The sequence below is a fragment of the Kogia breviceps genome, chromosome 19 (assembly GCF_026419965.1).
Source record: "Kogia breviceps isolate mKogBre1 chromosome 19, mKogBre1 haplotype 1, whole genome shotgun sequence".
NCBI classification, from domain to species: domain Eukaryota; kingdom Metazoa; phylum Chordata; class Mammalia; order Artiodactyla; family Physeteridae; genus Kogia; species Kogia breviceps.
This window is the reverse complement of record NC_081328.1, coordinates 1,537,330-1,547,949: the sequence shown is the minus strand read 5'-3', so window position 1 is coordinate 1,547,949 and position 10,620 is coordinate 1,537,330. Positions and strand designations below refer to the sequence as shown.

At 63.8% G+C, this 10,620-nt stretch overlaps 1 protein-coding gene across 4 annotated transcripts in view; it reads right to left on the bottom strand.

The window, feature by feature from the left end:
* SLC5A10 (solute carrier family 5 member 10) overlaps nucleotides 1-10,620 on the bottom strand; it is a 53,255-nt gene that overhangs the window by 969 nt on the left and 41,666 nt on the right. For 3 of the 4 annotated variants that reach the window (XM_067021936.1, XM_067021934.1, XM_067021935.1), the window contains 4 exons: nucleotides 6,602-6,709; nucleotides 4,065-4,215; nucleotides 596-764; nucleotides 257-472 (listed from right to left, as the gene is read on the bottom strand). In XM_067021936.1, the coding sequence (XP_066878037.1) occupies nucleotides 257-472; nucleotides 596-764; nucleotides 4,065-4,215; nucleotides 6,602-6,709 (644 nt within the window). Of the gene's footprint in view, nucleotides 1-29; nucleotides 88-256; nucleotides 473-595; nucleotides 765-4,064; nucleotides 4,216-6,601; nucleotides 6,710-10,620 lie in introns of all 4 variants that reach the window. The other variant, XM_059048490.2, reaches the window with a different exon arrangement.

Below are 10,620 nucleotides of genomic sequence, written 5' to 3'. Positions count from 1 at the left end.
AGGGGAGCGCCTGAGGGTCGAGCACACACCTGCCTTGGCTCCCGGGGGCGGGTCCTGAGCCAGGGTCCACCAGGTGAGGTTGTCGATCTGCAGGGAAGGGTGAGGGCGGGGGTGAGCCCAGATGGGATCAGGGGTCAGTGGTGGAAAGAGGGCAGCCGAGTTCACAAAGGGCCAGGAACCAGGGCCAGATGGGGTTACGGGTCGAGAGCTAGAAAATCCCTGGGTCAGAGAGGGTCAGGGGTCAGGACAGGCTCACCTGGACGCCCTGGGGGGGTGGCGTCAGCAGGCTCCCGGCCACCACCGCGGCCCCGCTGAGCACGAAGAGAGCCACGGCGAAGTGCAGGTAGTGGACGCTGCGGAGGATGGCAGGCCGCTCCTCGGGGTGGCCGCAGGGCGGCGCCGGGTGCAGGAACTCCAGCACCAGCCTGGTGGCCCCCACCGCCAGCCCTGCCATCAGGCCCCAGAAGGCCCCCTGGGGGGAGAAGGCAGGGCAGCTGGGGCCTCGGCAGGAAGGCCAGGGCTCCCCCCGACCCAGGCACACGGGCGGCAGGGGGAGACGTGCGCCCGGCCGCAGCCCGGCTCTCCCCGTCCCCACCTGCTCGTTGGCCCGCCGCCAGAAGATGCCCAGGACGAAGACCGCGGTCACTGGGGGGGCCAGGGAGCTGGTCACCGACTGCATGTAGAGGAAGAGCTGCCCGCTGTTGGAGCCCTGCAGCACCGGGATCCAGGCCACAGCCACGCCGATAAGCACCACCGTGACCAGCCTGCGGCGGCAGCGCAAGAGGCCTCCCTCGAGACCTCTCCTCGGCCCCCCCGCCTCCCACTGGCCCCTGTCCACGCCTCCAGGGACCTGGCCCATCTTGCCCCCTCCAGACCCTCCCTGCCACCGGCAGGAACCGCCCCCGGCTCAGCCTGTGCTCTCCCGCTCATGCCTGGGGTCTCCCCGTGGCCCCCCGGTTCTCCTGTCCTCCTTCAAGGCACCGCCCCAACCTCTCCGTGCTAGCCGTTCTCTCCCACTCGTGGCGGCAGCCGCCTCATCCTGTTGGTTCGCTGCCCCATCTCCCGGCACACAGCAGGTGCTCAATACACACCCTTGACTGCATGAATGACCCCCCGCCCTCACATTCAGGCCAGACCGACCTCCCAGCGTTCCCCTAACCCTGGTGGGCCTCTGAAGGAGCCGTAGCCTCTGGTTGGCACCCCCCCACCCCCTACAGCCCTTGGCCGTGGACTCACACCCACTACCGGGCGGCCTCCGGCCGGAGTGCAAGGTTTGGAGCCCAGTGGTCTCAGCTGTGAAGCCCCCTCCCTGCCCCACCCTGCGTGGGATCCTCCTCGCAGCTCCTGCCTGCCTCCCGCTGGGCATGCCCCACCCCCACCCCCCGCCCCCCAAGCAGGGACACCCTTCACTTGCTCCTCCACGGGGCATTCGTGAGGAGCCCACCGGAGAGCAGGGCGCTGGCTTAGGGACCTAGACTTGGTGACGAGCAGGCCTGGTCCCTGCCCAGCACCCAGCGTGGAGCAAAGAAAACACATGAGCCTGTTATCCTGTGCTCAGGGCTGTGCTGAAGGAGCCCAGAGGAAGCATACAACCAGGAAGGCTTCCTGGAGGAGGGGACCCTGCAGCTTTGAAGGGGCGTGGAACCTGGCTAAGGGGACAGAGCTGGGCCGAGGCGTCCGTATGCTCCTCCCTGGCCGAGAGCCCCTCGGCTGTGCCTGGGTCAGCTGGACGCCCCTCGCCCCCAGAGGCGGGTGATGCATGAGACCCCCCTGGAACCCCAGACAGCACAGTAGGAGCGACAGAGGCCATGTGTGCAGCTGGGGTGGGCCTGCCTGCCTCCTGTCCTTCCCTTCCAGGCCAGAGGGAGAAGGTGGAGGAAGGAGGCGCCCCCTTGATTAGGGCTAATTACCCCTCCGCCTGGCAGGCAGCCAGCAGCTGCCCTCTTCAAAGGCACAGGCAGGCTCCACCCCACCCTCCTCCAGCAGGCCCCGTGTCCAACACCAGACTCGGCATCTCTTGTGGGGCCCTGGCCCTCTCACTGCCCTCTTGGGTTTGGGCTGATGACTCAGCCGCCGCCAGGCTGTCAGAGGGACCCCAAACCCAGAGGCTGTTCCTTCTGCCTGGAATGCCCTTCTCAACTCCTCCCCCAGCAAAATCCCCTTGTCCACCAAGGCCCAGCTCAAGACCCTCCTCCTCCAGGAAGTCTTCCTGACACCCTGCCCCCCCCACACCACTCTGCTGTCAGGATGACTGGCCCCCTCCATTGCCCCTGGGCTGCAGCCATGGTTGCAGGGGAGCCCCTCAAGGGCTGGGGGGGCTCTGAGACCTCTCTGAGTCCCCTGTGTTGCCCAGTTTGACGCAGGGTCCCAGGGAGGGCCAGCAGTAGTGGACTGAACAACAGAGAAGGGTGGACAGAAGGGGCTGCAGGGGAGGACCGGGGAGTGGGGCTGGGGGCTGGCGAAGATCGGGGCCCCAGGCAAGAGGCGGTCACGCCCCCAGGCTTATGATAGCTCCTCTGGCCCCCCCAACCTGAGGAGACCTGGGTGGGGGGTCCCCAGCATCCCCGCACACCCAGCATTGGGCAGTTTCCACCCCATCGACCTGGCAGCTGAGATAACTGGGGCCCAGAGAGGGTGAGCAGCCCGGCCCACATCACACAGCCGGGTGCCCACAGGCAGGCTGGCAGGGCCCGGGGCAGGCTTACCTGGGCGGATGGGTGAGAAGGAGGGTCAAGCGTGCCCTGTGGGGGCTGAGCTGGCATAGAGGGGAGACCGGCTCAGGACTCTGGCTTCAGGTGGGAGTGGGAGGCTGGGAAGTAGCCGGCAGGGGACATGGAGCCACCAAGGGGGGACTGAGGCTACCAGTGTCCAGGCCAGGGGGCCGAGGCACAGCCTGGGCGGCAGGAGGACGTCCGCGCCCTAGTTCCCGGGAAGCCGGGGCTGGAGGGGCTCAGGGAGGAGCTGGTCCCGCAGGGGCTGGGAGGGGTGGTCCATGTGCTGACACAGAAGCCACCTGTACGCGGAGGGAGAGGCTCCCTGTTCTGGAGGAGGTCTGGGCTGCACATGAGCTCACACCTGCCAGCTGGCGTGTCCCGACAGAGGCTGGCTGTTTTGCATCAACTGGGATGACTGCCTGGAACTCCAGGAGACCCCACCCTGAGGAAGGGCGCCACAGGCTCCCGGCTGGAGGGGGCACTGCTGGCTAAGCCCAGCACCAGAGGGCCGGGTGCCCCTCGACCAGCACAGTGGGGGCTGCATGGCTTGGAGGGAGACAGGCATGGTGGGACTCCCGAGAGGGCATCGACTCCTCTTCATCCATCACTGAGTTTCACCCCTAAAGGACTCCCGGGTACTCGGCCCAGCTTGAGGATGGAGGCCTGTGCCAGGCACAGCCCCCCTGCCCCTATGGGGAGGGGCATCGGGACCCCAGTGGGACCGGCAAGGCCTACATGTGCTATGGGAGCGAGGCCGTAGTTCCTGCGGGAGGCTTTGAGGGGAGGGGGGTCATTCCTTGGTTGGAGGTATCAGGGAGCGCTGCCTGGAGGAGGGGCACTTGAGCAGAGTCTAGAAAGATCAGGTGAGTCACCAAGGTAATAAGGAGGGGACAAGTGGGGCTCGGAGGAAGTGGACAGAAGCTCAGTGGGGTCAGGGGCACAGGGGCCAGAGGGACAGCTATGGTATGGGTGTGGCCACGCCTGAGTGCTGGCTCTGGCCCTCTCTGGGGCAGCTGGGAACCGTCAGGGGGGCTAGGGGCTCAGACCTGGGGAAGGCAGATCTCTGTGTGGTTAGGGAAGGGGGCTCTCCCTGGCAGATTCCCTCAGAGATTCCGCTTAGGGTAAGAGATGCATCCAAGATGGGGGTTGTGGCCGTGAAGGGGTGGCCAGGAGAGCGATGTGGAAGGTGGGAGGGGTAGAATGTTCTGGTCTCTTCTCTCCTCTCCTTCCTGGTGTCGTCCTTTCTCCAACTGGCAAACTCCTACTCATCCCTCAAAGCCCAACTCTGCTGGGGCCCCATGGGCTGGTGGTGTGGCTGGGGGAGCCCTCCTCCCAGCCCCTCCGCCCTACCGTCCCACCAGCAGCAGCTCCCGCTCCCCGGCGCGGGGCCGCAGCCACTTCCAGATGTCCATGGTGAAGAGCGTGCTGCTGCTATTGAAGATGGAGGTCAGCGATGACATGAGAGCGGCCATCATCACAGCGATCATCAGCCCCCGCAGGCCTGGGGGGACAGGGGTCGCTGTGACCCTGCCCGGGCTGCGTCCCCGCCCCCGGGACCCCTCCTGCCGAGGCCCTGCCGTCTGAGGCCCCTCCAAGTCCCTGCAAGTAGAGGCCCAGGAGGGAGGGGGTGGGGGGGTTGGAGGTGGTGGGAGAGAGACCCCTACATGGAGGCCGGGGACAAGGGCAGGCCTCCTGCGTCTGCTGCCCGAGCCTGCGGGCTGCTGGCAACGGGGATCTGCCCTCAGCCTCTCGCTTCTACGGAGCTTCCAGTTGACAGAGAACTTTCACACCCAGACTTCATTTGACGGCGAGGAGGTGGAAACGCAGAGAGGGGAAGAGAGTTGCCCAGGGGTGCACAGCAGGCCAGAGGCAGAAGTTAGGGGTGGGGCGGGGGAGTGAGGACAGCCTGGACGGGACCCTCAGCCTGGAGGCCCCGCCCTGGGCAGGGCCCAGGGGCCCAGGGCCCGGGGTTTCCTGCTACTTCCTGTGCGTGGCCACCCTGTCTTGTTGGCTCTGTGAGAGAGGAGATGTGGTTGCCCAAAGAGGAGAGAAAAGCCGCCCCGGTCATGGGCTGAAAACGAATAAGGGGCCCCCACCGTGGTGGGCGAGGCCCTGCTGTGCAAAGCCTGCCGGGGGTCGCGGGTTTGAGAGGGGCTGGGTGGGTGTGCAGAGGACTCAGTGACGTTTGGCTTCAGGCTGGTCGCCTCCCCTCTCCGGGCTTCAGTTTGTCTGTCTCCAAGGCTTCCTGTGCTTTTTCTTCAAGTGTCTAAGCACCTCCTCCACCTCTGCAGATTCCCTGTCTGTCCTCCACACCCCCAACTCCTCCACACCCCTTTTCCCCACCCCAGGATAAGCCACCTCCCCTGAGGGCTCAGCCTTGCAGGTGCCATTGCTTGCCTGGCCCTGGTTCTGCGTCTGACCTGCTGTGTGACTTCCAGGCATCCCGTGGCCCTCTCTGTTCACATAAGCTGACTGAGATGGGGCCCAGAGGAAAGTGAGTTAAATCATGGTTTTCCCCCCAGACATTTCTCCAACCTCCTTCCCTTGCTCAGGGAGGGAGATTAACTTGGGGCTTATTCTCCTCCCATTTCTCACACAGGGAGCTCAAGGCCTGGAGAGGGGTTATGGCCCAACAACGGCTGGGTGTCAGCGAGCCCCCAGAACAGAAGGGGCAGGCGAGGCCCCGGGGTGGGAAGCCACAGTGCGGCTGCGTTTAATCCCAGCAACCATGCTGAGGGGGTGGGTAAGTGTCATTATCCCCAGTTTACAAATGAGGACACTGAAACTGCGAGCAGGAAAGGGACTTGCCCCAAATATCTCAGCCAGCAAGTGACAGAGCCCAGGTCTGCTCCGGGAGGGAGGGAGGAGCAGGGCGGGGCCGGGAAGCTCCCACGGGGGTGTGGGGACCCTGGGGACCCGGAGGTGAAACCAGGCTGCGGAGGAAAGCCGGCTCCTCTTTTTGCTTAGGTGGGACCACACCCCTTGCCATGTGTTCTGCTTGCACACCTCCTGTGACGGGGAACTCACCACCCTGTATCAGACTGGCAGGGAAAGTGGAGAGGGCCAAAATCTGCCCCATGTTCTCTGGCCCGCAGGGCCTCAGGGGTCAGCAGAAGCTGCAGGCTCAAGGTGGGCCTGGGGCTCCTGGGTCCCCAGCAGAGTCAGCAGCGGGTCTGGGGCCAGAGAGACTCGGGTTTGTGTCTCAGACACAAGCTACAAACCCGGAACGAGTCGCTTTCCTCTCTCTGTGCCTCAGTTTCCCCAGCTGTGAAACGCAGCTAAGAACTCTGCCTCATAACCTTACATAAGAAGCAGTTTGTGAAAGGGCCTGACACCCAGCAGCTGAAAGAGGAGACAGTGGTAGCCTTTCTGGGGGGACGGGCCAGCACTGGCGAAGAGGGTGAGCCCCAGGGGGCAGACCGCCCGAGTTCAGAACCCAGCTTTGCAGCTCACTTGCCACGTGACCTTGGCCAGGGCACCCTGGGCCTCAGTGTCCCTATCTCTAAAGTGGGGATGATGAGGGACTTCCCTGGGGGTCCAGGGGTTAGAACTCCACGCTTCCAATGCAGGAGGCACGGGTCTGATCCCTGGTCGGGGAGCTAAGACGCCACATGCCGCGCAGCGTGACCAAAAAAAAAAAAAAAAAACAATTAAAGTGGGAACCATGATGACAGCACCCAGGGTTCCTGAGAAGAAGACACGGGGTAGCCGCACGTGATGACCCGGGCGTGGTGCCCGGCGCACGGTGGGTGCCCGGTGTGTTTTCTGTTATTATTACTTTCCTCATGTTCTACCCATCACACCTGGATGTCACACAGAGTCACGCTGGATCCAGGGTGGGCTCCACCCCCCCCAGGGCTCCTCCCCGGACCCAGCTGGAGCCTCACCTGTGGGCATCAGCGCCAAGACCAGCTTGGGGTAGGCGATGTTGGAGCAGCCAATCTCGGCCCCGCAGGCCCGCAGGCACTCAGAGGGCACCACACAGCCCACGTCATCTGCGCGAGAGGGATGCCTAGAGCCGCCTGCCCGCCCCCCGCCCGCCCTCCCTGGTGTGGGCCAGCCCCGGGCTGAGGACAGGAGCCCGGCCGCACCTGCTGTGTCACCATCGGCCACCAGCTGCTACTCGGCCCTGGGCCGCAGTCTCCCAGCCTGGGTGACGAGGCGGGGGCCGGCCGCAGAGACTACTCTGGCCCTCGACAGCCTCTCGTCCAGCCTGCTGCCCACGCCACGAGCCCGGCTCCCTGTCCCACACCAGGCCGGCTCCCCTGCAGGGCGGGCCCCGTCTGTCCGCCGTCCGGGCCCCTCTGGGCGCTGGTCTCCCTCCCCCCACCTCCTGCCCCCAGCCCTCCCCCCCCGAGGGGCAGGCGGAGGACCCCCACCCGGGCTGACCTCTCAAACAAGAAGGGAGCCCAGAGCCCCGCACAAGACCCTCCAGACTCCCAGCTCCTTGGGGCCGGTCTCCTTCCCTGGCCCTCTCCCCACACCCCAGCCTCCTCCCACCCGAGCCTCTGTGCCGTGGGCTGCTCTCCCAGGCCTTTCCAGGGGCGGCTCAGAACTCATCGCCTCCGTCTGAAATAACCCCCCTCCCCCACGACCTCCTCCCCCCTCATCACTCATTTTCAGAGCTTCACCTCCCCTGGACCACTGGGGCTGTCGGCACGGGAGGTGGTTCTGCTGCAGACCCTCCCCCGCGGCGGGGGCGGCACCCACTGCTCGCCCTCTGCGTGAACGAGGAATGAGTGGATGGCCCGGACCTGGCCTGAACCCGAGATCCCAGACTCCCCCGCAGCCGCTGGAGCCTGACCCTGTTCAGGGCCTGAGGGCGGGGGGCTCGGCTCCCGGGGGGGCGGAGGTAACAGACCTAGGGTCGACCCCACGTGCTCTTGTTCCTCCGGGAAACACTGCGGTACGAGGGCCTCTCACCGCCGCGGCCTCTCCCGTTGCGGAGCGCAGGCTCCGGACGCGCAGGCGCAGCGGCCACGGCTCATGGGCCCAGCCGCTCCGGACGCGCAGACTCAGTGGCCACGGCTCATGGGCCCAGCCGCTCCGGACGCGCAGGCGCAGCGGCCACGGCTCACGGGCCCAGCCGCTCCGCGGCACGTGGGATCCTCCCGGACCGGGGCGCGAACCTGCGTCCCGCGAACCTGCGTCCCCGGCTTCGGCGGGCGGACTCCCAACCACTGCGCCACCGCCACCGGGGAAGCCCTGGGAAACACTCTTTAAACACCTTCGGCCCCTGCCCCCCTGGATTCTCAGCAGGGCCCGCAGAGGAATGCGCAGGGCAAGCAAACGCAGAGATGCGATTACGGGGAAAGTTCAGAAACAGCAGCCATGGCTCAGCCGCTCGGGCACAGGGGCCTGTTTGGGGGGTAACGTTTCCACGCGTGGGCATTGATGTTTCCGTGTGCGCGGACCGGGCACTCCTGGGTTAACGCCGCTCCTTAGATGCCCAACCCACCGTGGAGGGTCTCAGGCGCGCTCCCGCACCCCACACCCCCCCCCCCCCGCCCAGAGGGGCTGGAGCGGCATCACCCCCTCCCCCATGACCCGCGTCCCTGAGCGCCGGGCTTCCAGGGCATCTGCCTCACCAGGCCCCCACCCCTGGCACCTCCGGCTCAGTGTGTCCCACTGTGTCCTCCCTCCTGCCACAAGGTGGGAACCAGCTCCTCACGGCCTCCCTTCTATCCTCTCCATCCTTCCAAAGTCACCGCTTTGCTCACATAGCTTGCTTCTCAGGACCGCCTTCCCCACCTCCACCCCCAGAGCCCACGGCTTCCCCGAAAGGAGTCCTTTCCATGACATTCGAGGCCCCAGACAGCTGGTCCCAGATCCTGTCACCCCAGCACCGCGTGCTGGCCACCCCGACCTGCTTGCATTTTTTCACACACGCCCAGCATGCTGACGCCTCTGCGCCTTTGCAGACTCAGTCTCCTCCTCCTGTTGCTCGTCCCTACCCTTGCTCACCTCCCGCTTCAAGGCCTGATGCAAAGGGCTTGCTCTCCAACGCCTTCCACAGCTCGTCCCCAGCCCCTAAGGCAGAGTAGCTTCCTCCCAAGGGCTCCTAAAGCCCAGGGTTGAATCACAATTGTTTGTTTGCATATTTTATGCCCTCCACCAGAGGCTTTGAATCATCTCCTCTCCCAGGTAATCACCCTGTCCAGGGCTGGGCCCAAAGGAGATGCTCTGTGAACATTTGTGAATGAATGAATGAGTAAACAAGTGAATGGTTGGGAACAAGGGGAAAGGCACAGAAGGAGAGGAGGAAAGGGAGAAAGGACACCATAAACAGCTATGGAGGAGTTCAGGCACTGTTTGATCCAGCTGCCCTACCCTACCACCTCCCACCCACAGCTATGCATATGAGAGAACTCAGGAGCAGAAAGGGCATAGCTTCCCTAGGACACATAGTCAGACCTGGGACAGAGCCTGGGGTCCCACAGTGGGACTCTGGGGCCACTGGGGTTCAGGTGGGGTCAGGTGACGGGTCCCTTGTGACAGGTTCTGGGCTTGGACTGGCTGGCTCTGGCACCTGGAGGACTCAGCCCTCCTGGGAGGGACAGGTGATGTGTCACAACCACATAATGCCTCAGAAAGCCCAAGTCAGGAGATTCTGGCTGAGTTTATTTGGCCTGTCGCAGCCCATTCCAGGCTGCCAGGACGGGGCCTCGCCTCTGGGCACCTCGCACTTGCCTGCCTAAGCAGCAAGCAAGAACCACCTCTCCTTTGTGACAGCAGCAGAGGTGCTGCCACCTAAACAAGGTCCCCCATTTGTGCCAAATCGGGAGTGAGCAGCCCCAGGCCTGGGCAAGGGGCCTGGCCTTGCCTGAGTACCGGCTTCTCCGGGCCTGGGAGCTCCCCGCTGGGCTCCACCTTGACATCAGCACCCCTACCCAGCCGCGGCCCACGCCAGAAGTCTGAGGGCTGCCTCTCTCCTCGCTCCCCACGTCCTCCCTCCCTGTGGCCAGTGCCAAGTCCAGCCACTGGGCTTGGGGACCAGGGGAGCTGCACCACCTCTCCCCTCTATCCCATCTCCCCTAAAACCGTGCCTCTGCCCACTATCCTCCCTGCTCACAGCCTCCTGTGGCCTCCATCCCCTGCAGGAGGGATCATGGGACTCTGTGCACTACAGCCTCTGCCCACTTGGCCACCCTGACCACCGCCAAAATTTCACCCTCAACTCCGGGCCTCTGTGTTTGCTGCACCCTCTCCCTGGAACACCCTTCTCAAACCCAGGGAGCTCATACTGATTCCTCCCAGCTCGTTGCGGATGTCTGGGCTCTACAGGCTTTGAGGAAACACCCTCCACGGCACCAATAACTCTGTGCCTTGTGTCCTTCCTGCCTCTCGACAGACTGTGACCATGAGGCCCGTGGAGGAGCCCAGACTCCAACAGCGCACAGCACAAGCCAATGGGTGGCAGGTTCTGCCTGTGTTTGTTGACTGACTAAATGATCCTCTTCCAAGCTGGTCATTGGACACACCACCCCGAGGGGTAATCAGGGTGCTCCCCACTCCCAAGCAAGCCTGGCTTATCCCTGGGAGCCAGTTCAGATGCTGATATCACAGGAGGGAGCACACAGACCTGGCTCTGAGTCCAGTTCTCCCAAATCCCTTACTATGGGATCCTGGGTATTTATTCTCTGGGGCTATTTCTTTCTCTGTAAAACCCTTCTGGGGACATCCATAGGCCAACAAATCAACTTCAATCTAAATTTCATACCTTACACAAAAAAATTAACTCAAAATAGATCACAGATTTAAATGTAAAACGATCAGACTTCTAGGAAAAAAGTAGGAGAATATCTTTGGAACCTAGGGCAAGGTGAGGAGTGTTTAGACTTAATGTCAAAAGCATAATCCCTTAAATGAGAACTTGATAAAATAGAGCTCATCAAAACTAAAGCTT